The 27,488-nt window shown below is 39.2% G+C and overlaps 1 protein-coding gene across 1 annotated transcript; it reads left to right on the plus strand.

Annotated features, from left to right (window-relative positions):
- Positions 1–582: 582 nt before the first annotated feature.
- Positions 583–27,273, plus strand: LOC121312779 (zinc finger FYVE domain-containing protein 16-like). Its single transcript, XM_041244535.1, has 18 exons — positions 583–744; positions 4,836–4,944; positions 5,281–7,583; positions 7,999–8,095; positions 13,353–13,529; positions 15,880–16,022; positions 16,588–16,873; positions 17,467–17,589; positions 17,997–18,152; positions 18,846–19,070; positions 20,777–20,859; positions 21,557–21,661; positions 22,791–22,941; positions 23,612–23,692; positions 23,906–24,068; positions 25,291–25,396; positions 25,679–25,855; positions 26,115–27,273. The coding sequence occupies exons 2-18, from the start codon at positions 4,875–4,877 to the stop codon at positions 26,274–26,276; spliced, it is 4,608 nt and encodes a 1,535-aa protein (XP_041100469.1). The 5' UTR covers positions 583–744; positions 4,836–4,874; the 3' UTR covers positions 26,277–27,273.
- The last annotated feature ends 215 nt before the right edge of the window (positions 27,274–27,488 follow it).

Raw genomic sequence — 27,488 nt, forward strand, 5'->3', positions numbered from 1 at the left:
ATATACACAGAAATTGGACAAACTAAGTGTGGTAGTTACTAATACTTTAGATGCAGTACTTGGGTACCTAAACAAGCTGTTGTGCTGCTATTATAATGTACTTCATACAAGTAAAATGAATACAATCAATGGTTGACAGATTATTGTAATGTTTTGTAATAATATACTTATTTTTATGTAGTGCTTTTCATAGTGGACCACCTTCACAAAGTGCTTTACAGAGGCAGGCTGTGAAGTGTGCATTATATCCAGAGTCACTTACAACAGGACATTGATTTAACATCTCATCCCCAGGATGGAGGGCAAGAACGTGAAGTGATTAGCTCAGGGTCACACTGTGAGTCAGTCAGTAGCAGAGGTGGGATTTGAATCAGTGACCTTCTGGATACAAGCCCTGGACTTTAACCACTGGACCACACTGCCTCCTTAATAGTTTAAAATGTATTCATATATGTAAGTTCCTAATATATTTTAAAACAAATTACAAAAAAAACAAAAAAAACAGATAGCAACAGTCTACATTAAAAAAATAACGTACTGTCTCTTTAAGAATGGTGTGACGGCAAGGCCCCCTCCGGTCAACTTTCCACATCCAAGATGGCTGCTTGTGCAGAGAACAGTGAGAGGTATTTTTAAAACAAAACTGGGGGAAGTGTAAACAGAGAGCTGTGATATAACCGACTCGATAGCGAAAACAACACAGAGGCACGTAAGCAGAGATCCAGCAGGATGAAGAGGTTTCTGGTAACACAACTTTAATACGTTTCATTTTAGAAACAAAACTGTCAAAACAAAACAAAACAAAAATGAACCGAGAACTCAGCTGGACTGGGTTCGAGCGATTTGTGGTGTGTTGCTATTTGGAGCTACATAAATTAATTAATTAATTTCACATTTGCAGGCGTTTAAAAACTTCAACTGTAGGTATGAGTATAACACTTTTATAAACACGTTTCCGAATGCATGGAATTTGGTTTCCTAGTCTGGTTCAGTGGCTGTGTTAATAAATTACTATTTTGACAGTATTATAAAGTTTGAGGAACGTGTCAGTAAAGCAAGACTTCTGTAAGTGTGAGGAATGTGTGAATGTTTTCGGCCTTGTCACAGCTCATACAGGGGGAGCAATGTTCTCCTGAGGCTGGAATATGTTAAGGAAGTGTGGTTGTTCACTTGTTGTAAAATCCCTGACGAATATGATCAAAGCGGTGCTATGCGTTTTGTGCTACTATACTGATAGTACACTCAGCCACATCAACACAGCGCTGTCTGATTGTAATACAGTATTTGTGAGTTCGGTTTAGTCAAAATCTTTCTTTACAATACAAGTTATTTAAAGCCGATGTAGTGCCAGAATGTGGCACGCGTATCCGTTTAATGAATTACAAATACTGTACAGTATTCTAAGAAATGACTGGATTTACATGATACAATGATTCCACATTTTTCTTGTGCTTAACTCATACATGCCTGATACGGGTTTAGGAAAACAGTGAAGATGTTTTTTTGAGCCCATGGCATTGGTTCTCTGCATATTCCCAACTCGTCATGGGTCTCTGTCTAGTGTACTGTACTAATTCTTTATTAAGTGTACGGAAGGGTACTCTTTCTTGAACAGTGCTTGCTAATGCCACGTTTTCTTTACCATGAAACACTTCTTGAATTCTGAGCTCATTATGGTTTCAAATTAGGACTGCTTTTTGGTTACGTCTGCAACTGCAGCCCCGGTTTCATATTGTACGAGATTGATTCGAGTTACAGACAAGTTTCATGGTACAGATAGAAATGTGGCAAAATACTGCATCATGTAGTGACACTTTTCTTTATCAAACCTCAATTTTTCTGTTGGTAAAAGTTATTGAAAAAAATGGCTTGCTATTCTGAACCATAATGTTTTAGGTGTGGTTTATATTTACACTTCCTTAAAGCATGGGTTTGGTTCAAGCACAGGAAAGGACAGTTTTTATTTTAATATATATCTATATATATATTAAAAAAATCCAAGTTGCACGGATTTGAAATTTGACAAAAAGTTCAAGTTGCACGGAGTGAAATTTAGGTTGCCGGAAAAAATAAAATAAACATCGCCATTTTCTTAATGCATTATTTATTTACCAAGCAAACACTCGTATCCAGGCCAACATACATTGAACATTTCGTTGTGATATACAGCATCACTTCCAGTCACTGATATACGTTGCATCTGTTTGGATTTTCATAGTCTGGCCGACGAGACCTCTCCACTGCATCACTTTCATCTGGAGCCTGTGGCGCAGCAGAGACCGGTGATGTCGAGGGGATACAGTCCTCTTGTTGATCGATTGTTGTTTCCTTCATTTTTTCTGGAAGGGGAATATTTCTTTTCAATTTTTTTTTTTTTTTTTACGTACGCGGTTATACTGGGGCGAACGGACAGATTATACAGATAGCGGTGAGAATGTTGTGTTTCCGGTAGCGTCGTGCACGTCTATTGATTCAGATTATCCGGTCATCCACGTGGGGAGCGATGGAAGAGCAGTAGAAGTCAGTCTAAATATAAAAACAGAATTTAGACATGTTTTGATCTGATAATGAACGAAATTGTGGTTGCCCGGCTCGTGCAAATAATTTCTTCTTGCTCCATTTTCAAGTTGCCCCTGGCAACCGTTGGTGTCGAGCCCTGATTTATATAATTTTTTATTTTTCTTCATTGGCATGTAAAGAGGACAATACTGCGTTCTTCCGTAATTACCTTCAGGTATTTGGTAAAAATGAGAGTCCTTTATTCTGAAGTTAATCACCTGGCCTTAATTTATAAAGGCAAGAATTTTATATACATACAAATACACATACGCACACACAAAGTGAGTGAACAGAAGTACATCAAATCAATATTTGGTGTTACCACCCTTTGCCTTCAAAACAGCATCAATTCTTCTACGTACACTTGCACACAGTTTTTGAAGGAACTCGGCAGGTAGGTTGGCCCAAACATCTTGGAGAACTAACCACAGTTCTTCTGTGGATTTAGGCAGACTCAGTTGCTTCTCTCTCTTCATGTAATCCCAGACAGACTCGATGATGTTGAAATCAGGGCTCTGTGGGGGCCATACCATCACTTCCAGGACTCCTTGTTCTTCTTTACGCTGAAGATAGTTCTTAATGACTTTCGCTGTAAGTTTGGGGTCGTTGTCATGCTGCAGAATAAATTTGGGGCCAATCAGATGCCTCCCTGATGGTACTGCATGATGGATAGTATCTGCCTGTTCTTCTCAGCATTGAGGAGACCATTAATTCTGACCAAATCCCCAACTCCATTTGCAGAAATGCAGCTCCAAACTTGCAAGGAACCTCCACCATGCTTCACTGTTGCCTGCAGACACTCATTCGTGTACCGCTCTCCAGCCCTTCGGCGAACAAACTGCCTTCTGCTACAGCCAGATATTTCAAATTTTGACTCATCAGTCCAGAACACCTGCTGCCATTTCTCTGCACCCCAGTTCCTGTGTTTTCGTGCATAGTTGAGTCGCTTGGCCTTGTTTTCACGTCGGAGGTATGGCTTTTTGGCCACAAGTCTTCCATGAAGGCCACTTCTGACCAGACTTCTCCGGACAGTAGTTGGGTGTACCAGGGTCCCACTGTTTTCTGCCAATTCTGAGCAGATGGCACTGCTGGACATCTTCCGATTGCGAAGGGAAGTAAGCATGATGTGTCTTTCATCTGCTGCAGTAAGTTTTCTTGGCCGACCACTGCGTCTACGGTCCTCAACGTTGCCCGTTTCTTTGTGCTTCTTCAAAAGAGCTTGAACAGCACATCTGGAAACCCCTGTCTGCCTTGAAATTTCTGCCTGGGAGAGACCTTGCTGATGCAGTATAACTACCTTGTGTCTTGTTTCTGTGCTCAGTCTTGCCATGGTGTATGACTTTAGACAGTAAACTGTCTTCAGCAACCTCACCTTGTTAGCTGAAGTTGGCTGTTCCTCACCCAGCTTTATTCCTCCTACACAGCTATTTCTCTTTCAGTTAATGATTGTGTTTCAACCTACATATTGATCATTTGCACCTGTTTGGTATAATTGTTTAATCATACACCTCACTATATGCCTACAAAATCCCTGACTTTGTGCAAGTGTACCTAGAAGAATTGATGCTGTTTTGAAGGCAAACGGTGGTCACACCAAATATGGATTTGATTTAGATTTTTCTTCTGTTCACTCACTTTGCATTTAGTTAACTGATAAATATAATCTAGTAACATGTCTATTTGAAAACATTACTGTATGTATGTATGTGTGTATATACTTATAAATATATATATATATATATATATATATATATATATATATACCACACACACACACACACACACACACACACACACACATAGATATGGACCGTAAATTTTTTATATATAAAAGTTAAACCAATGGTCTCTTAAAAAATATATATTTTACACATTTGTTAATCATTGTGTCGAGGTATAGTGATTTACGTTAAATGTGCGTTAACAATGAAACAGCTTTGTATCACACATGCAATACATTTATATTTTGCAATTGTGACTTTTAAAAAGAAGTGTGTGTGTAAAGAATATATTATATATATATATATATCTGTGATATATATATATATTGTATATATATATACACACATATATATGTGTGAATATATATACACACACACACATATATATATATATGTATATATATATAGATATATAAATTTAAAGTTACAAATTTGAGATTTGGTCAAGTTTAACCTAAACCAGTGGTTCTCACTCTTTTTTGATTCTTAATGTTCTAACAACTAGATTTTATCATGGTCGGTGGAGAACCTCGGCTTTTTTGTTTCTTTTATTAGGAACACAAAAGCTGAGTTTCTGTTTGCGCCTGAACAAAAATGGACAGCTACTTCAAAGCAGTGGTCTGCGATCTGGACAAACTACTAGATGATTTTGAGCAAAACACAGGTTGGTTCACTTGTGTAATTCAGGCTGTTGGCACAGCTTAAACCTACCATACCATTACACCTTTATATATGCAAACACCCCAGGGAGACTCACAAATAAAATGTTCAAGTGGACAAATGCTTATTTAAAAAGATCTGTATCTGTTGAATAGCACTAGTCTTGGACCACCTTGCCTAAGGTAACAGTAGGTAGTCCAAGAGTAGCGCTAATCTGGGTCTGCGCAACCAGCTGCATGTAAGATACTGTATGTGTGTATATTTTGGAAAAGCAGATGGCTTATGTGTTCCTGTTTTGGTCATGTCTTCTAAAAAATTGTCTTCATTTTTCTTCTTCCAGATGAGCTTACAGCATCTGCAAGTTATTGTGCTCCAGCCTTCCCAGCTCCTTCCCTCAACTCCCACTTTGTCGCTGAATCATCTCCAGAACTCGCATCTCTGCATGAACTCAAAAGTCTTACCTACAGCACGCCCGCTGATGTGTCCACCTCTGCAGCAGCCAGTGGTTTTCAAACAAAACCCTTAACGGAACTTGACCTTCCAACTGCCGACAGCAGAGCTTCAAAGAACATTGCACCCCCTTGTCTGGACAGGGGTCTCAAACCTATCTGTGACCTGGTTAGCAATTCAGGATCACTCATTATCAGAGCCAATAACCATGATGCTTTTCAGAAGCTGGATATTGTTGAAAATCAGTTAGAGGAAGGTTTGCTTGTAGACTTTGATTTGCCTCCTGCATGTGCTGCAGGAGATGCATTGCAGTTCAGCCTCAGTAATGTTCCTGGTGTACAGGTGTTTTCCGAGGGAGGTTTGGGACTGCAAGGAGCGGGTCGCCTTGCAACAGGACATTTGGAAAGCCTGAGCTTATTGGACATTATCTTGCCCCCTGAGGCTGCTGACGAACCAGTGAATAGAAATTCATCTTCAAACACTGTCCACCAAGGACATTTAGAGGAAGTCCTTCAAAATGAAACTGGTGCTCAGAACGTCAGGGAGCCAAATGAAGAAGACGGCCAGGAGGATCAAGAGTTTCCATGCGATCCAGAGAGAACTGAGAACGGCACCACAGTCCTTTCAAAAACTGAATGCAGTGAGGACAGTGTAGCTGTAAACGGGACCCTCGATTGCACAGATGCCAAGGAGCTAATCCATTCAAAGGAAAATATGAATGGTGAAGCAAAGTTTAACTCCTCATTGGAAATAACAGCTTGTTCATCAGACAAAAAGCAAGACTGCGAGGAAGAAGTGAACAGTTTAAACCATGTAAAATCCATCAGGGAGGTGGAAGCAGAACAGAATGACCTGAACGTGCCATCTAGTCCTACAGAAGATAGAGAGACATCCGTGCCCTGTCTTCCAATTGCCGTGTCCATGTGCGGCTCTTTGGTTTTGACGCAAGACTCCAAAAGCAACAGACCTCAGGTTGAAACCACCAAGATTATAGCCAGTGAATTGTTTCCTACCCAGACTAATACACTCGTGGTGAACAGTCTTTCTCCTGACCCTGAAACACAAACGATTATTCCTCCTGTGGAGGAAAGTACAAAGACTGTGGACCAAATTGGTCCAGAGCCTGCCTGTGAAAGCCGCAGAATCCAGTCGGAAACCAAAGTCAACCCTGAGACAAAAGCATTCTTGCACTACACAATCCCAGACAGCCTTGCTGTGGCAGAAGCAGATTTAGTTGAGGGTGAAGACTCCCCCAGCAGTGTTGTGGACGCCATTGAAGGCTGGGCCTACCCTGTGGGCTCCAGCCCTGAGTTCGTTTCAGACATAACGTTTGTCGATGACTTTCTCCCAGACGGAGACCTGTGTGACAACCTGGTGAGTGACGCAGACCTGGATGCCTTCTTGACGGAGCAAAGCCTCAAGAACACTGAGTTGAGGCCTATGGAGAATTCTACTGACGAAGGGTTTTCAGAAATGAATGGTGACATTTCAGGGTTGTCTGATCCTTCCCAGAACATTGGGGGAGATGATCTGCTTGAGGTTGTCAGGAGCGCCCTGAACATTGAGGCTGTTGAGCCTGCATATTCAGAACCAGAGAGACCGCCATCTCTGGGGGTAGACCAAAACTTTGTTTCTTCTGGGGATGTTGCCCTGACTGTAGTAGAAGACACAAAAGACAGTGGTGAGGCAAACATGTGTAGTTCTGTTTGTCGGATACCCAACCCCAGTGCTTGTAATAACCAACACCCATATTCTGGAGGGGCAAGACCAAAACAACTTTTTGTTCATCCTCCAAAAACTCTATTGACAAAGGAATTGAATGACCATAAAAGAGGCGATTTTAAAGATGTTCCTTTAGCAGGAGAGCAAACCGTAAATCATGTGCAGTCCCCTGGTATTGGAGAGCGATTCCCGAACCAGTCTTTAGCAAGTCCTGGGTATACCTACTCTGAGAGTATAGATAGTAGCGTTGATTTGGAAGAGGGCTCGGAATCTGCCCAGCTTATCGTTAACCAGGCGGTGGATAGCACAGAGGAATCTGTTTCCCTCGATGATCGGCTGATGAGAGAAGAATCAAGTCTGGGGTTGAAACAGCCTGCATGGGTACCTGATTCTAAAGCACTAAAGTGCATGAACTGCCAACTCAAGTTTACCTTCACCAAAAGGAGGCATCATTGTCGGGCATGTGGAAAAGTATGTGAATAGTTTGGGAAAAGAAAAAATATTTAATTTGTTGCAGTTATGTTTTGTTTCCTGAACAGATACTGTTTATATGAATGAATGTATTTAATAAATGAATGAAAATGTATTTCTTGTGGATGCTTTTCTGCATGAAATTGATGACCTGCAGGAACCAGTCTTCTGGATTTTGGCCCTTTTGAGATAGAATGCATTGTAAACGTCTGAACACAATAAATTAAATTCATGTTTTAAGCTGAGAGCTAAATCATAGTGGTTATTTGTTATATAGAGAGTTGACAAAGTATGCCACTTTGTTTTAATGTATAAAACATTGACTTTATTCTTGTTCTGTCTAGCAGCTAGTGGAAGTGGATTTTGTCATGGCCTAAATTTTAAAAATTTAATGCATTTAAATTTTTTTTAACAGGTATTTTGTGGTGGTTGCTGTAACCGAAAATGTAAGCTAAAATATATGGAAAAAGAAGCTAGGGTTTGCGTCATCTGCTTTGAAACTATTCATAAAGGTAGGTAAAAGCTGTTTTTTTTGATAGCATCTGTAATTCATTTTCTATTGAACAAGGATAAGCTGTAGGAGTAGGGCTCAGATTAGTCTTGTAATGAATAGAATTTATCCAGTACAGACTAATTTGAGCTTTTGCACTGATTTTGCCAGTTCATAAATATTCTTGTCTAACTGTCAGCAAGAATAGACAATGTCTCAACAGTGCTGAAGCCTGTTAGACCTGACTGCCCTCCCAGGGTCTTGTAGCTTCTCCAGTCTCTTCTCTGACCCCTCCACATTCTGGAAGCCCTGTTAGATTATTTGCAAACTCAAGGTCTACCCCCTTAGCTGCTTCTACAGATCCTTAGTATAAATATCCCTACAAATGCAGTCTTACTGTAAAAGAAACCACAAAGTAACAGGCGAGTAATGAAATGCAGAGCTCTGGGCTGATGCTATGTGGAGGGTTAGTTTCTGTTCTGCTTCTGTACATCATAAAGGGCAGGCAGGAGTGTGCAATTAAAAAAAAAAAAAAAAAAAAAAAAAAAAAATTCTTGTCCAAGGGACAAAATGCTAGAAAAATCTTTTTGCTCCCTACACACAAAATACAGACAAAAAAGTAGACTATAACTTGTAGGATTTTGGCTTTAACAGTGAACACAATCAATCAGTTAGTGATTAATGGATGGATCTAGCCTTGTAGCTTGACGAGTTCACCAAATTCTTCAAGATAAGGTTCCCTGTGACCTCACCTCACCAAATTTATAACATACTTTAAGCAAAGGTTCCTTTCAGTGTAGTTTGGAACACATTTTCTGGTAAATTTAAGTAGCATACTAAGAGTACAACTATAATAAGCAATACTTGGGAGTTATTCAAATATAAAAATAGCTTCTTCCTGTTTTTTTCCACACTCCTTCTCTATAAGCTGAATTCAGCTTGTGATGTACAGGTGTTTTAGTTTGTTGCGTCACAGATACAAAATCATTACCGCCTATTACTGCTGCTTTGTGGAATTCAGTTTTTTCTTGATGTTTCAGTTCTGTAACGACTGAACCCTAGATTTTTAAAGAATGTTTGTATAACCTGTCACATTTCTCTGCATTTTTTACTGTTTTTCTAACAAAATGCATGCAAAATTTGCGATGGGCTCCATCAAATTCTGCTTTTTTCTTTTGTTTATTTCTATACTATTTTTTTAAACAGCGTACAGCATTTTCCAGCTGTTTCACTCCTCTGATATCTTGTCCCATGATGGCTAGCTGGAACACCGCTGCAGCAGGGTGATCCTGGTTTCATACCTTGATGGCTTTTTATTTTTTTTTTTAAATAAAAATATATAAATAAATTTGGGAGGGCAACATTATTTCCCAGCACTGTTCTCCCTGAAAAATAAATACATAAATGAGCAGAATGTTCAGGAACACCATGATATGCAAGTAGAAAAACACAACCCAAGCATCTCCTGGTCCTGAGCAAACAAAACCAATTCCATCTGCCTGTGGAATTTTACCCAATATATCAATACATTGTCACAGACACATACCCCCTTTTGCTGTTCTTAGTAGAACTTACAAGCTACAGCAGTTAATACACCAGCCACATTTCCTGCAACAGAACTAAACAACTCGTTCCATCATCTTATTGCAAGTGTTTTCTTATATGGGTGCAAGGGCATTCTTTTGTATATTAACATGCTGTGCCTGCATATCTGGATCAGGGTCAGTGCTAGGAACATTTAGATACACCAGCTAACCACAATTTGGGTCAGTATTTTTCCACTTGGATAAATATAATTAATACAGTATGTGTTATTTCCAACGCAACATATCATTATAGATGTGTTTTACTGGCTCAATTGAATAAAGGTACTCCAAATTAGTTTGGTTAGGAGTATTCTTCCATCCACATCCCAGATAAGATTTTAATCTATCATCCGGGGCGCATAATGACAGTTAAGCGTCCTGACAGCAGAACCCCTTCATCAATTAATATATATCATTATTGCCTACATATAGTGTGGAATGTTTCAGAACCTTGAAGCCCCCCACGCCTCGTCCTGAAGCCTGTCTGCAAACTGACACGTAGACACGTGAGTGAAAAAGCTACCAGGCCACTTTTGACCTACAATCGCATTTAAATCTAAAACGTATGTAAATATGGTAAATGGAAAACTAGGTTTGCAACACTAAAATCGAAAGAAAAAAAAAAATCATTACATTTTTTGCCAGGGAAAGTTTGTCTTGAAATGCTTTAAACAGTAAACTTCATGTTTTTTAAACATCCCAACAAGTACACGCTTGAAATAATTTTATAAATTACACAACATGTTTTTTTTTCTAATCCGCAAATACCTAAGCGACTGGAGTTGTTTTTTGGTTTTTTTTTGGTAACTTTATTACATTGCTGTATTTAAATGTCAGGTTTATGTATTGAGAAAGCAGTATGACTTATTTTCCTTAAGTTTAAAAGATTGTGCTTTGCCAGAGGCTCTCTTGGCAGCTATTTCTGGGTTTCTTTGTAACCAATAGAAGGTCAGCTTTTCCACAGCTAGCCAATCAGAAGTGATAGAGGTGGGATGTAAACACTTTAAATGTTTTAGCACTTGTGTGGCTCTCTAGAAATATACCCGGTGTATTTTGTCCAGCGGTGATGACTGTAGATAGCTGTAGTCATTATTTTTCTATATTCAATCCCTTTTCAATATGTCTTGTTGCTGAAACCAGATGAGAAACCTACACAGTCCAGACTGCTGGTTCTGTTTAGAGTAAACTTTCTTTGCTGAAGCAGACTGAAAATACTTTCTTTGTTTTTCCTTTCTTTGATTTTATCATGTCTGTGATGTCAAATATCCTTTTGAATGTGGGTGTGTCATACATATTATTTTTGCATTCAGGGACTGATGAACTGGTCTGGACCTGTGAAAGCTCAACCTTTACAGTATTTTGTAAACATCGTGTGGACCAAGAGCAGTTTTATACTATTGCAGTGCGGATCTGTGTTTTGAATATTCTGTAAAAGCATATGATATCTTCTTCTATCAAGACTGGCTGGTTAGCACATCCAGTCTTATTCATAAAACACACATAACACTGTAAACATAAGCTCTGTATTTCAGTACCATTGTCCTTAGCTCACATTTTTGCTCATCTCTTTTTCTCTCCCTCTTTCTTAGATATAATGTTATAAATCTCAAGTCATGACCCAACTGAAAATATTTGATTTCTTTGCTCATTGGACCATAACCTCTCTTAGGATGTCTGGGTTAATCTGTAACTTACACAGTAGACCTGCCAGTTATAATGTGAAATACTCCTTTAGTGTTTATTTCTCCCCATTTACTGGATTGTTGCTCATTACTGTACTTATAAACCCTATTACAATAATAGAAAATTGCATTTATCCATGTCAGATTGTGTTGCTTTCATTTTCGGTAGCCAGCATTCTTGATTAATTTGATACCTTTTTGTTACCTTGCACTTTTTTTTGTGTAAATTGCACTCTTCTTTCCTTATAAGCTCTTTGTGTCTGTGGATATTGCCTGCCCCTCTCTAAAGCTTACACGGCTTTCTGCTTCATACCTGTAGATATTTTTAAACTCGTCAGTGACTGTTCAGTGATTTTATCATGTCTGTAAAAGATGATGTCATTAAAATTGACATTTTAACTCTGTGGCAGGGTAGAAAATCAGTCATTTCCATGTTCGGGTCATGTGTCAGAGAACAGCAGCTGAGCTAACAGTGAATTGTTAGTTCATACATAATGCAACACAACATCCAGCTGAGTCACTTATAATGGCCGAGGTGTTGCTGGAGCAGTTGTGGTTTTCATGTTTTTTTTGTTTTTTTTTCTATTTAACTCTTTTGGAGTCTGAGCTGGCTTATTACTGACTGTACTACAGGAGTCCATTAGGATCGTCAAGGCGAGTGAGGTGGTCTGTGTGTGAATCCAGGCTCTTCAGATTCTGTACTGTGTTTCCATGACTTGAAAGGGCTTTTTTAAGCATCCAGTTGTCTTGTCTTGTGCTCAGTGGCAGTTCAGTGACGGTGGTTGTGAACTGTAAGTGATACGAGAGCCTAGTGGGTGGATTAGCGACTGGTGAGTGCACGTTGTTTTTTAATTCTTTAGCTAGGGGTGTTTAGTAATGTAAGTATCCCTGTGGGGTCTCTTTGTCAAGGTATCCAAGCATGTTTTGTTTGCTTTAAAGTTAGAAGGGTGGTGTTGAAGTATATGTTTTTATTCATGCAGTGTTAGATTTCTTGCAGCGCTGCTTTTGGAGAATATTTTTAAACATGGCGTGGATTTGTTCAACACTGTGGTGGACTGTACAGCTGCACAAACCGATTATTCAGTCATTCCGATCAAGCGCTCCACAGGTGAGGGTCATTGATGTTGATTGGGCTAATTTACCATTCCAGGTTAAACAAATGAAGACACAGCTGCTTGGGTTGGTGTGGATCTCTGTTCTCCACACAGTCTAAGCAAAGCAGCAGTCATCACAAACCCAAGCAGCTGTTTATTCTTGTTTCACTTTGAATGGTTTTACTACAAGCTTGAACAAATATGTTTGTGTATGAAGACATTAATTGTGTTTTTAGGTTGGTCTGGATCGCTTAGTGCTGCTTAAAATGAGTCATTGTTTAAAGTGAGATGTTAGCATTGACTGTAGAGGGCATGTATCAACCTGTGAGAGTAACTGCTGTGATTGTAACCCGATTGGCTCAAATGATCCCTGAGCTTTCTAATATTACAACTAATCTTTTTTTGTGCCACATATATAACAACACAATAGAGTTAAAGACTGAGAACTCCACAGTGAACCTTGTGACTCATACTTTGCATCTAAAATTTCACCCTTGAGCTGTGTGGGCCTTTGTGTAACACTGTCGGTTCAAATAAACACATGGTACGATAGGTAGGTGTGACAAGAACATTAACATCTTTTTACAGGGATGTGGATTTACCGTTCATTGAGTAGCAATGCAGGGAAACATTGCATCTAAACACACTGCAAAACTTATCTTTTTTTAAATAAAGATGGAGCAGTAATGACGGACACAAGCTAATACAAACTCCTCCACTGCTTCAGCCTCCGCCTACAGTTGTGAAGTGATTATGTGTCACTTCATATCAAAAACAACCACTAGAAAAAGGGTTGGGGCTGCCAGGAATGCCTGTGTAACCACACAGCATGTGGATGCAGATGAGAGGGAGGGAAACTTTCTCTCTGTCTCTTGGCCTAAATAAAGCATTTTCAATTTTTTTGTTTTGTTTTCCAGCACAAGCCCTTGCGAGGATGATGAGCCCGACCGGTCCGAGTCCTAATCCTAATATTCCCTCTGAATACTGCTCCACCATCCCTCCCCTGCAGCAAGCCCAGGCAGCTGGAACTCTCAACTCCCCTCCGCCCACCGTAATGGTGCCTGTGTCTGTGCTCAAGCAGCCTGGAAACGAAGGTAACCTGCACGCCTCTCTCACCTGTGTGTAGTGCATGCAGCTGTTGCTGTGTAGACAATTTTATTTGTATCTGAAGCTATATGATGACACAGTGTGTCATTGTAGCTAGAACGAAAAAAACAATTTTTTTGGGGGGGGAGCAATCTTGCTGGTACCACAGTCTATTAAGTTAAGATTGTTTGTTGGCTTTGATTATCAGTATTTAAGAATTATCGACATATTATTTTCGAAACTGAGTTACCACAGGTAAATGAAATAAAGAATTGTACATTTGTATATATGTCTGTGCTGTATGAGATGGAGAAAGGGAACACCAGATGTTGTGGCAGTACTATGATAGATATAATGTGCGTCTGTATGTGTTGGGACGAATGTCTGAATATTCGAATAAATATTTTCTGACACGTGTTCGGATATAAAAATCAGATGTTCATATTTGCTACAAATGACAAATACCTTGCACTTATTTACCACCTCACTAGAAGTTGTGCAACAGTTTAAAAAATGACAAATTAAAAGGAGCTTTGTGTGATATGTGAGGTTTATATCTATCTATCTATCTATCTATCTATATATATATATATATATACATACATGCATATATACACATGATACACACACACACACTGAGTGTACAAAACATTAGGAACACCTGCTCTTTCCGTGAAATAGACTGACGAGGTGAATTCAGGTGACAGCTATGATCCCTTATTCAGTCAGTGTAGATGAAGGGGAGACAGGTTAAAGAAGGAATTTAAGCCTTGTCACAAATGAGACATGGATTGTGTATCTGCGCCATTCAGAAGGTAAATGGGCAAGACAAAAGATTTAAGTGCCTTTGAACAGGGTATGGTAGCAGGTGCCAGGCGTGCCGGTTTGAGTGTGTCAAGAACTGCAACGCTGCTGGTTTTTTCACGCTCAGCAGTTTCCCGTGTGTATCAAGCATGGTCCACCACCCAAAGGACATCAGGCAGGCCAGTTGTTTCACGCTGTTGGGAGGACTAGGATATGGAGAAAACCACATGAGTACATGCATCCATCATGCCTCGTCTCAATATTGCAGGCTGGTGGTGATGGTGTGATGGTATGGGATGTGTTTTCATGGCACACATTGAGCCCCTTGATAAAAGTGGAGCAACGTTTGAATGTCACAGGATATCTGAACATCATTGCCAATCAGGTGCCTCCCTTCATGGCAGCAGTGTATCCATCTGCTAATGGATTTTTTCAGCAGGATAATGCCCCATGCCACAAGGCTAGGATTGTCCAGGAATGGTTCCACAAACATGACAGTGAATTCAGCTTACTGCAGTGGCCTGCCCAGTCACCAGATCTCAATCCAATTGAGCATCTGTGGGATGAGGTGGTACTTGCTATTCGGTGTAGAGATCTACTACCAGCTAACTTGACACAACTGTGGGAAGCATTGTAGTCAACATGGGCCTGTGGCAACATTCCTGTGGAATGCTTTTGAAGAGCCTTGTAGAGTCCTTGCCCCGATGAATTGAGGCTGTTCTGAGGTGAAAAGGGGGGGGGTGCAACTCAATATTAGGAAGGTGTTCCTAATGTTTTGTACATTTGTATATAAAAACAGGATCAACACAGCAGCTCTATTTTTAAATGTTTTGGACAACAAAAGTAAACAAACCAGCTTGTGCGTGTGCACGCATAGTGATCTCTATGGAAAGCCATCTGTGTCAAAAATGCATTGTGGTGCTTTAGAGCAAGTCAATCTCATGGGACAAAAAAAAGGCAAGCATGTCATTCTGAAATGCCTCACTTAAACAGTGCCCAACTTGCTGGAAATGTGTAGTGATTTTTATATAGATTATTATAGATTTTTTTTTATTGCAACTTTGTTATGTGGAATGTAATAAACGAGAACCAAAACGTGAGGTTTTTTCCCCCCTCCTTCCAATAAAATAAACATGGAAATGCCGTTGTGAAATGAAGTGTTTAAAGTTAAATTTCAGTTTTCGTTTGTTGTCACATCCTAATGACCTGTTTAAAGCACCCCTGCCACCTCTCAGAGTCACCACGTTTCATTCCTGAAAATTATCATGGAGTATAAAACAAAAGTAATAAGCAAGAACAGAATAAATTTGTTCATGGATGAAAATGCTTTCACATCTCTTGGTGCCTTTTGACAAGAGATCAGATTGATTGTACTGTCCTAATGTGCCGATGTTGCGCCAAATAAAAATAGAGAGGTTGCAACTGTGTAACCTGCAAGATAAGCCTGGTTTCACAGACTCCACAGTTGTCACAGTTCGTGTTTGTGAAGCTCCGGTGATAGTTTCTCATGTTTTTGTAGTTGTACTTGGTGCCAGTTTTCTCCTCCTCTTGCAGCTGGGCTTCCCAGGGAACAGAAACGGGTTTGGTTTGCAGATGGTATTTTGCCAAACGGAGAGGTAGCAGATACATTGAAACTGTCAGTAGGGAGCAAGCGGTTGTCTCAAGACTCCAGCCCTGTAACCCCCGAACCTCCTGTGGTAAGTGCTGCTCCTGCCCTGCAGTGCTACCTTGTGCATTTAGTGCCTGCTTTTCAGACTTGTAAGCGGCCCTGTTTATTATTTTTATTTAAGAAAACCTAAATGAATATACAACACTAAACTGTCTGTCCAAGTAGAAAGCTCTAGTCAGGAGCCATAGTTAAGAGACCGTGTTCTGCCTTTTATAAAAAGACTACTAGTTTTAGTGCAATGGCATTATGGGGCAAATGGGATCCATGCCACTGTACTGCCTTATAACCTGTTCCTCAGTGTAACGGGCCGCCTTGTAAAGGGAAGCGCTGTATATATGTGTGGTTGGTTTGTGTTTTTTTTTTTTTTTTCTAGTCTAACACAAGTTTAAAAAAGCTAGTTTTACATACTGTACCTGACAGCCATAGCATAACAACCTTCACACACATCCCTTGTATTACCTTATACAGGTATAAATCCTGGAAATCAAAGGGGTCTACACAGAGAGAGAATTGTGAGAAGGTTTTGTTTTTAGGTGAAAAAATGGTACTGCCCTGCATCATTTTATTTTATTTTATTTTTTATTTCTATGAAGCCTCAGGTTCAGAAAAGCCTGGAAAAGGAGATTCACGATTCTACAGCTACAGCGCTCAGCGATTCTTCAGAACAAGCACCTGGTATTCCTAAAGCCGCGATGAAGGTACCGAACAGTCCAGCTTCTCGGAGTCCAGAAGATGATATGAAGCATCTTATCACAGGGCCTTCGGATTACAGAATGTTATCCACCATAGGGGAGTGCATTACCAAGACGGGCAGTCTGGTTCCTGATGACGAAGAGGGGCTGCCCCCTGTTGTCATAGCAACAGGGGAGAGAGGAGATGGTAATGTGGCAAAGACATGAAAATCTAAACATCAATGTAGAAATGTGTAGACAAAGCTTAGACCGGCGGGTGCACCACTTGGTCTGCAAGACCCCTTTCCAATTCATGTTTTTTTTTTTTTTTTCCCCAGTCAATCTTATTTATTAAACTCTAATAAAACGATTCCTCCAGAGAGATCTGTGATGCTGTGGCTGGTTTGCCATTTTATTTATTGTAAAGTGGTGTCAGATGGCACTACAAACCACTCGACAATGCACAGTTTCTTTGGTCATGTGAGCCTGCATTAGCGTATTGGGATGCGAGTTTATAGGCAGGGGGTAGGTGACTCCGCTGACTGATTCACAAGCCTGTCGTACCTTTTACCTGGAGGCCTGTGTAGGAGTCGTGCTCAGGTCACCAGTGAGATGAGTTTGATATGGCTCCCGTTATTAGTCTAATCATAAAACCACCCCAGAAATGGTTACTCTGCACTGAGGCTGACTGAAGCCTGTGCTGGCCTCCCTCGTCTATAGATACATTCATCATTCTTGTTCAGAAACAGTACATGTGGTGCTGAAGGGTATAATGAAAGGACTTTCCCATTTTAAATGCAGACTCGCTGGTGGAGGATCGCCCCTCTGCCAGCCAGCTGATGCTGCTTCTTGAGGAAGGAGGTCCTAACCCCCTCACGTTCGTGCTGAATGTCAACCTGCTGGTGAATGTCAAATTAGTGACTTGTAAGTACTCTGCACATCCCTGTGCAGCAGTTTTTTATTTTACCTCTTTTTAGTACACTGTGATGTAATGCACTTTACTCATGTACTCAGAAATACAACATAATATTCAATAAAGTATTATGTATTGAAAATGGAACATACTAAACATGTTTTTGAGGTAATTACGTTTAGGTGGAATTAACATTTCTTTTTCTGCTTTTGTGGGGATTAAGATTTACCGTGCTGATTTGGTGAAACAAAAAAAAATCAATTTAAAATCACTTTAAAAAATAAAATAAGTAAATAAAATCAAATAATTACTGTGTGGGATATAGCAGTTGTGTAGACACAGTTTTTGTGTTGAATCACTGAGCTAGAGCATTGTTGTTGTCTGTGACAGTATGACGTGCACGTTTCCACTGTCTCAGATGCTGCACAGAAGTGCTGGTGCTTCAGCTCCAATGGCCTGCACGGGGTGGGTCAGCCTGAGATTGTGTTCCTGCTGCAGTGCCTGCCAGAGGAAAGCACTCTCCCCAAAGACATCTTTAAGCTGTACATTACCATCTATCAAGATGCACTAAAGGGTAAGGCTGAGGCATCTGGAAAGTGAAACACTATCCATTGATTGGTAGACAAAAAACAAAACAAACACAAAATGTGTCAAATTAGACCAGTATTTCAACAAGGTGTCTAGCATCCAGGCTAGAGTCTAGCTTTCAGAAAGGATAGGCAGCATGGAGTCAGTTTTAATTGATTTAACCGATAGTGGACATAAATACCATAATCATTTTTAAATCGAATGGGATTTTGTGAAAACCAACATCTCTAATAGTGCAGGTGAGTCTCAAGTGTATTTTTGTCTTTTAAAAATGAGTAATGTTGGGTTTCTTCCTATTTAATATTTAAGTATAGTGTAGGTATTTAGATTTGTCACTGTTGACTTAATTAAAGACCCCCTTTTATTAAAATTAAAACAAGATGTATCAAGGACCATGATGCCGTCTCCATTAATGACCATTGTGTGAGTTGCACACAAAGGGAGGACGGTCAAAATGGGGCAACTTGTGCAAAATAATTAAACCTCCATTATTGAGATGTGCACCTTGCTTGCAGAAAGAGCAACATACAACTACACTTGCAAACTAAAAAACAAAGCAGGTCACCTACTAAAAATGAACTGTGGCCCTGTCTGATTTCTGCTTCCAATTTACTCGTCTGACGTTAATTGGAATGACAGTTTACTTTTAATATCTTTTTTTTTTTTCTTCTTCCATCAGGCAAGTACATTGAAAATCTGGGCAACGTGACCTTTACTGAGAGTTTCCTTGGCAGTAAGGATCACGGTGGATTCCTGTTCATTTCGCCCACATTCCAGCCCTTGAATGACCTGTACCTGCCAGACAGCCCCTTCCTCTTTGGGGTTCTCATTCACAAGCTGGAGGTGCCCTGGGCAAAGATCTTCCCACTGAGGCTCGTGTTGAGACTGGGGGCAGAGTACAGCGGTGAGTCAGGGAGAGGAGGAGGAGCCCCCTGCAAAAGGGAGCAGAAAAAAGGAAATGACCTTTTGGATTTGTCCTTTTGAAACCGCTGAGACAGTTCCATGTTGTTTGTAGTATACAGAGCAAAGAAGTTTAAATGTTGGGCAGGGCCTTTTCAAGTAAAAAAAATGTATTTAAAAAAAAAAAAAAAAAAAAAAAAAAAATCCCACAATATTCGCTGTCAGTTCTAGTTATTTTTGAAGATCCCGTTATGGTAGAAGCATACAAAGCATTTGGAGAAGCAGTTTACGTTCACCAAGATCTTAAGAGTACACCAAATGCAGATTATACTTTTATCAATACTTCCTTCCAACCATACATAAGTCTCACAGATGCCTAGAGAACTGCTTGTATAGCTGTGATGTAAACTTGGTAAGGACATTCTTTAATGACAGTTATTGAGAGCATCAGAAGCCAGGGTGATGCATTGGCCATCTGCCTGAACATACAGTATGTCACACTGACATTTTTTGACCTCCCCACAATAATTATTCAACTGGAATGAAACTTGGTATGGACATTCTTAAACACACATTGTTGAGGGTACTCTAGGGCAGGGTTTTTTAACCTTCTTTTGAAACTGTACCCCCTTCTGTCTGGAGTTTTCAGCTGAAGTACCCCTTTACAATGTTCACTTGACTGAATTGTACCACGGTTGCAGTAAAAGGCAGAATATTCTGATTAACACATTTCTTTTTCCCTTGTTTTATTTAATATATAATTTATATCACCACAGTTTGGGATTGACAGACTGCTGGTTTAGGACAGAATACCAAGCAGTAGGCTTAATTCTTAAAACTTTTCATTTGTCTTTGGACACACCGAATTAAGTATCTGTATTTATCTATTTAGCAAAGTTATTATAAATAATACAGAACAGTCTGCTAAATGTTTATCACGTTACCATTTACTTACCATCTCAGCATAATTGTGCTATTTACAATGTTTACAATATCAAAAAAAATAACCAGGATACAACTATAATAACTAACATTGATAAACTTTTTTAAGCCAACACAAACGATTCGATAAAACTTTGTCGCTTTGCACTTTCTGTGCTCGTGAACTTGTGTTTTCTTCCTTCGTTTTTCTTTTGCAAGTAAGAAAGGTATCCATTTCAACCAGCCGCTATTGCTGTTACTAAAAAAATGCAGCTGCACCTAATACAAAAATTAAAAAAATATATTGTGATTTTATTGGTCTTTGCTGATTTAGGATTCAATGATACGACAAGCTGAAAACAGGAAAGTTAATGAGCAGCACAATCACCAGACCCCTGCTTTACCCACCCATATCGGTGGAAATCCATTTACAGGTGGAAAGTACAGCTGTGATAGATTCTATGTGTGTTTTTTTTTTTTTTTTTTTCAATCTGCGGTTCACTTTGAGCTGCTAAACAAAAATGAAATATTTATGTGCAGTGTTTTTTTGTTTTTTTTAACCCATCTTTATTTGCATTTCTGAGTCCTCCTCCGTACCCTCTATGACCCTTAAAAGGACCCCAAGGGGTACACGTACCCCCAGTTGAAAACCCCTGCACTAGGGTGTCAGAATCCTTGGCAATTTTGAATTACTTTTGTGAGTTCTGATGAACACTTTTTATGAAACTAGGTCAACATTTGTTACAGAAGTTTATGTTTTTGTTTTGTTTTTTATTTCATTTTTTTCAGTGTATCCTTGCACTTTGACGAGTTTCAGATTCCGGAACCCATTATTCAGAGAAACTGGACACACTATAATGAACCTTCTAGCAGTAAGTGATTCTTCAAACACAAATTTCACCTATTAGTAGAAGCCTATGCACTTTGTCTCCATTTTATCCTATGATCCTGCACCAGGAACGACTCCACAGGCACCAGTGATTTAATAGCAGCGATGCTTGCTGAGAGAAGCGGGATGGGTGCAGCAAAGAGTTCCTGCACAGCTGCTGTCATCTCTATACAGATAGATATTTAGCCAGTTTTCCACAGACTGAAAAGGAATTACTTTTTATTATGGAGAGCAAACGGGAAAGTTATTGGAGAGTGGTTCATTTTTCTATAGCTTGATGTATATTTAGGTCTACAGTGTATTCCAATAAGGTAGGCATCATAGGCATATTTGTTGATATCGGTTGTCTCAGTTTGTTTTCAGGGGAAATCGTTTTAATATGGCTGCAGGTAGCCGCAGGGTTTGGCCCCCCATTTTAAAACAGCCATTTAATCAGCATAATGTATGATCTTGCCTGTGATGCTTATGGGACACACCGTAGTACCCTTTTAAACTCCACTTTCTACAGTAAAAAATAAACTGGTTAAAGATTCACTACCACATGCACATCCTTTGCATGAAAGGAATCTGTTGCTGTTCTATGCTCCTTCAGCTTCATTTCTGAATGTACTTTAAAATCAAACCTATTGCTCACTTCCTATGCATTGCTGTGTTGATTTTGACAATTTCCCTTTTTGCAGGACCTCAGAAATTACCAGTACAGTCTGGCGAGTGTGGAGGGCTTGTTGATCCACATGGAAATGGGCAACAGTTACATTGAAATCCCTAAGGGGAGGTTTAATGAGGCGAGTGTGACTTTTCCATCTGTGCTTCATTTATTTATTTTCTTTTTTCTCCCATTTAGGCAAGCTTCTGACCAGCTTCAGGGAAACACAAAACAGGAGGAATGTTAAGCCATTCTTATCAAGCCATGCAGAATCCGATTTCACTAAGTCTTAGCTGTGTGTTGGACAGTAAAACCTCATAATGCTAAATTTAAAATGCAAAACTGTATTACACAGCGAAAACAAACAAATAAACTCTGTAATATATGATATGTCAGCATGGTGATGAAATAGTACAAACAAAGCCATTGGGACATTAAGTACACTTTAAAAAGGGGGATCAAATCGGCTGACAGACTCTCCCCAGGATATATATGTGCAGAGAACAGGAGCGTTGAAGGAACAGGTGCTAGGTGGCGCAGTGGGTTAATGCACTAGTCTTTTACTGCTGGAGTCCTGGGTTGAACCCTGTTACATTTGACAGTGGTCCAAATCTCAAAACCACCACACAGTTCAACATCAATGGAACTGGTTACTTTTGCAGACAGTCTCAAAAGGAGGCCAAGTATTAAATATACATGGAAATCAAACTGCATCCTAACACCTTTCTAGACATGACACACTAGACGGGTCTGGGAAAAATGACTCCACTTCAACTCTCTGCCTACTCTAGTCGTTTGGTATGAATCGGTGAAAATATTTAACCTGTTGTCCTTGGACATTCTTTCTTTAAAGTTAATTAGTGCTGAATTAAATAAAATATGAAACTTTTTAATTTATTTAATAAGAACAGAATGGAAAACCAAAACTTTGTAAGACGACCCTGCTTATATTTATAAAGTAAATATGCTTTAACTTTTTATATTTTCCTCATTCAATTGGAACATGTCTATATACACCAATCTAATTGTATGACATTATATATTTTATTTAAGAATATTGATAAAGTGAATACAAATATACATTTAATAATTGATGGTTCCATTGATCATATCCTATATATTTTATAAAATAGGTAGAGCGAACCTTTCACAATCTAGACGGTTTTCAAAACTGCTTCTCAACAAAAACCGATCCAGTGATGCAAGAAAGTTTCAGCGTATTTTTGTCAAAGCAGTTGATTCACAGTGGCCTGTATCTGTAACCCTAGGTGATGAAAGTAATGAATTCCTCCAATGAGCATGTCATCAGCATGGGTGCCTGCTTTAGCATGGAGGCAGATTCCCACCTGGTGTGTGTTCAGAACGCCGATGGAAACTATCAGACCCAGGCCAACAGTGTACCAGGCAAGACTAGGAGAAGTAAGTCCAGGTGGCTTTAAGCCTCTATAAAACCCTGCCGCTCAATGACCTGCACTGACATGCCATATCTGTGTCTGTTCATGTATATCTAGGTATGCAAGTCTAGCTCATTGCAATGAAAGCTGCAGTGTCTTGCATGCATTTTCACTAAAACATTATCATTTGGTGTTTGTTTTAAGAATTTACACTGAAACCTGCATGCCAGTATAGAAATTACATGATCAAGTTAGATATGTTCTAGCTCAATAATTAAACTTAAACACACACACACACACACACACACACACACACACACACATATACAATAGCAGCTGTATATCTATTGATGTATGTGGATAAATTTTTTTACGATTTGGTTCGGACGAAAGTTTGTTTAATCCATTTTTATTGTGCTCAGAATATTTTGTTCTTTTAATTGGTGTGAATTTGCCTTGTTGGGAAAAATAGCATTCTGTTGAACCCTTGAGCTGTAGTAATATGCTTCTATATTTTATATATTTTAAAATAGCATTCTGTTGAACCCTTGAGCTGTAGTAATATGCTTCTATATTTTATATATTTTAAAATAGCATTCTGTTGAACCCTTGAGCTGTAGTAATATGCTTCTATATTTTAGGAGACCGCTTGAAGTAGCTTTGCTGTTCTAATGAGGGCATTCTGTTTCTTTCAGTCACTGGAGCAAGCTTTGTTGTTTTCAATGGTGCTCTGAAGGCCTCCTCGGGATTTATTGCCAAATCCAGCATAGTTGAAGGTAATGAACAAGTACTTGTGTTTCTCAAGTAAACAATCCAGGGTGCCTCAAGTTTCTTGAAATTAACATGAATTCCATGTTGTCTGCAAAACATCACTTTTCCCAGATATGACTTCCTTTACATTATGCCTTTGGGGCTGCTGTATTTGTGTTCACAAAAGCAACCTGTTTCTAGTTCATTTAGTTATTATTTTGTATTAATTATTTCATCAGATGGTTTGATGGTTCAAATAACACCGGAGACGATGGAAGCATTACGGCAAGCTTTTAGGGAAAAAAGGGACTTCCAGATCCCATGTGGAAAACATGATTCAGGAGATTTAAGAGAATATGTAAACATCCACTGGGTGGAGAGGGCATCCATTGTAAACACAGGGTAAGGATAAGAAGTATTTTTTAATGCACAGTGAACATTTTTGATCAAATTATTTATTTTCTTACTCGAAACTGTAACAAAGCTATCGGTTTGCTGTATTTATGTGTTTTGGTCAAGATCTGTATTTTACTGTGGAAAGTCAATTGCTGTAACCACGTCAGTAAACCATATAGATCCAACCTGGGTCCGTTTTGAGCAAGGTCTCCCCTATGTGGCCATGTGTCTTTGCCCTGGTAAGGGTTCATTTTTTTTTTTTTTTTTTTTCTGTATGCCCTTAAGAGGAGAAGCTGCTTTCATAACACTGTGTAACAAATTTTTTTTTTTTTTTGTTCCTGGGTAGTAAGTGTTATTTCCTAATTGCTTATGCCTCAAAAGTATAGAAAATGGCTATTATTCCCCACAAACTTTGCTTTTGTGACCAGGACAGTGATATTTCAAAATATCACTATTTCCAATGGGAAAATGGGCAAATGTGTGTCTTTTCGTTCACATAAAGTCAGAAAAAAACAACATATGAATGCAAATTAACATGTATTTATACTAAAGTAATACAAAAAAGACTACAAAAGATTTAGAAGTGAGTAGTTTTTCGAGATTTACGATTATACTGTAAATACAGATTGTAAATCTCGAAAAACTACTCACTTCTAAATCTTTTGTAGTCATCTGTGTATTACTTTAGTATAAATACATGTTAATTTGGAACTTTTTGAGGCATAAGCAATTAGGAAATAACACTTACTACCCAGGAACAAAAATTGTGTTACATAGTGTAATAAAGTGCATCTTGTTAAGATTGCATGAACTGTGGAGTGTTCAGTAAATGCATGGTGATCTACCCATGTCTTAAAACGGTTCTGCAACATGGCAGTTCACCACAATCAAATCTACACAAAAAATGACTGTCCATAACATCCTTTAATTTTGGTTCCAAAGGCCAACTTTTGGCAAAGCTACCATGAGTTTCTATTGACAACCGCATATAGCACTCGTGCCACCTGGTGTAGCCGCTGGGTCTCTTCATCCTATTCCTGACATGTTCTATAGTGTTCCAATAGAAGTCCATTCTTAAGTATTTCAGAACATAATACTGATGAACCACATATCTTGTATAGCCAACTCTGAAACCTTAATGCAGTGAGAATATTTTGTACGGCTGTTTAGACTATTTATTTATTTATTTATTTATTTATTTATTTATTTATTTTTCTTCATCGTGTAGGATTATGAGTCCAGTTGATGGAAAGTCCCTGGAAGGGGTTCCAAGCATTAAAATGCAACAGGAGGCAGAGTTTGAAAGTGATGGGAAGCTTGTGAAATGTACTGAGGTATGTAATAGAACAAGAGGATTGTATGAGGTTTTAACCTTGCGTGTAACACATGAGTGTCCAGATTGTTTACCCAAGGATTGTTTTAATTGCCAAAACAGGTCAAATAGGCATTCCCCTTCATTAGATCGTAAACAAAACAAAAGGGCACATTTCCTCTCTTGATCAAAAATAAATGTGGTGGTTTGGGTTGGAAGCTGCATTCGGGTAAACCTCAGTTTCCAGTGCCACTGTATATTTCCATGACTGTAGTGAGTGTTTGTGCTGCTGTTTGTGCTCCAGGTGTTCTATCTTCTGAAGCGCCCTGAGCAGTCTCTTGCCAGCGTTCTGGTTGCCCACAGTCAGTTCCCAAAAGAGATTGCCATGGCCTGCTGTGCTGCCCTCTGCCCTCACCTGAAGACCTTGAAAGAGAGCGGGATAAATAAGCTGGGACTCAGAGTTTCTACAGACACAGACATGGTAAAGTGCAGGCTAGATCCTGCTTTAGCTGTGTGTGCAGTGTGTGTTTCAGTGTGTTTCCCTTTTTTGTACATGTTAATGGGCATGCTTCATTATTTGCTACAGTTATATTTCAAAAATGCTAATATTGGGGACGCTCTTGTAACAAGATAAATAAGGTAAAATCAATAGAAAAAGTCTGGGTGGTAAACCAATGCCAACATGTGCATGTTCTTGAGAGCGAGAAGTCATTGATTGGTGTGTTGACTGCTGTTGACAGGTGGAATACCAGGCGGGTTCAGGAGGCAGGCTTCTTCCTCAGAGCTACATGAATGACCTGGACACCGCGCTCATTCCTGTGATTCACGGCGGCAGCTCCAGCCCGCCGCGCAGCCTCATGGAGATGGACTTCCTGTTCTTTATAACAGAAAGCCTTTACTAAGCCAAGGGCGAGCTTCTCATTTCAGATATGCCAAAGCGTTAAAGTTAATCACAGCAGGTTTTTACAAGAAGCTAAAAGACCGAGACACAAGCGATCAAACACTTCAACTTCACTTGCTTTCAGTGCTTTTTATGTAGGATATGTTGAATACGGTACTATGTACAATGTCTTTTGAAAACCAGGGTTTTTTGGGGTTTTTTGGTTTTTTAGAAGCTTTGAACTTAATGGTCTCTATTCAATGAATCTAAACATGGCAGATCTAAACAGAAAGTTCCCTTCTTTTAAGGGTTTAAACAACAGCGTGTTTAGGACCACCACCGTTTAGATCAACAGAATAGACCACAGTCTGAAGGAAGGACATTCACTTTAAGTATCAACCAGCTTTAGTAACTGAAATGAATTTAGGGCTTTGTATTTAACAGAAATGTGATGTATCATGTACATTTATGTAAGTGTATATACTATTAGAAATCAAGTGTTCCACACTTGAGATAAAGGAGGATATTTTTGTCTTGTGCATTATAAACATCCTTGCATTGTCTTTCACTCTGGTCTTCATTTTTAGCATGTCCTAATTTGCATAGGAATAATAATTATATAAGGGTTTTTTGTTTGTTTTTTAATTCGGTGCTTCAGTCCTATTTTTGGAATAAATATGTGCATCAAAAGATATTTTTGATAGGATGGTATATGAGAAATTGCCATTCAGGTATAGTTAAACACCTGGCAGTGTAAAATGTAAATATGGCTACAGACACTAATTAGCTCTTTGGGGTACAGCTGTGGTTCACAAAGGTAAAATGGTACTGTAAAGATGTGCTCTTGAGCTATCACATTTGTATTTCCTCCAAACAACACAGCTGGGAATTACATATATGTATATATGTGTGTATGTTTTAGGTATTGATTCAAACTGAACTTTTTAAATTTTTTTGGTTTGTTTTTAAAACCATTGTTTAATTCATGTGCTGCCTCTCTATAATAAAAAGATAGTTTTGCATGACCCAAACTTTAAACAAGTAACACTTTGAACAGAGCATACAGTAGCTATGTATGTTTCTACAGTTTTAAGCTACATTCACTTTATTGTTTTGATAAAGGCGCCATCTCATTACAGTTCTGAAGCCCTAACTCCCAAGACAAACCCTTTGGAGGAATGGTACTGTTCGGAGCTGCCCTGGAGCTGACCTGGACACTGCTGACTCGCAGTGA

Source organism: Polyodon spathula, chromosome 1 (genome assembly GCF_017654505.1).
Source record: "Polyodon spathula isolate WHYD16114869_AA chromosome 1, ASM1765450v1, whole genome shotgun sequence".
Taxonomy (NCBI): Eukaryota; Metazoa; Chordata; class Actinopteri; order Acipenseriformes; family Polyodontidae; genus Polyodon; species Polyodon spathula.

Excerpts from the sequence above, each read along its gene's own strand:
- LOC121312779 (XM_041244535.1), top strand. The coding sequence starts at position 4,875 with ATGGACAGCTACTTCAAAGCAGTGGTCTGCGATCTGGACAAACTACTA. Across the intron at positions 13,530-15,879 it reads CAAGCAGCCTGGAAACGAAG|CTGGGCTTCCCAGGGAACAG; the intron begins GTAACCTGCACG and ends CTCCTCTTGCAG. Across the intron at positions 23,693-23,905 it reads CAAATCCAGCATAGTTGAAG|ATGGTTTGATGGTTCAAATA; the intron begins GTAATGAACAAG and ends TTATTTCATCAG.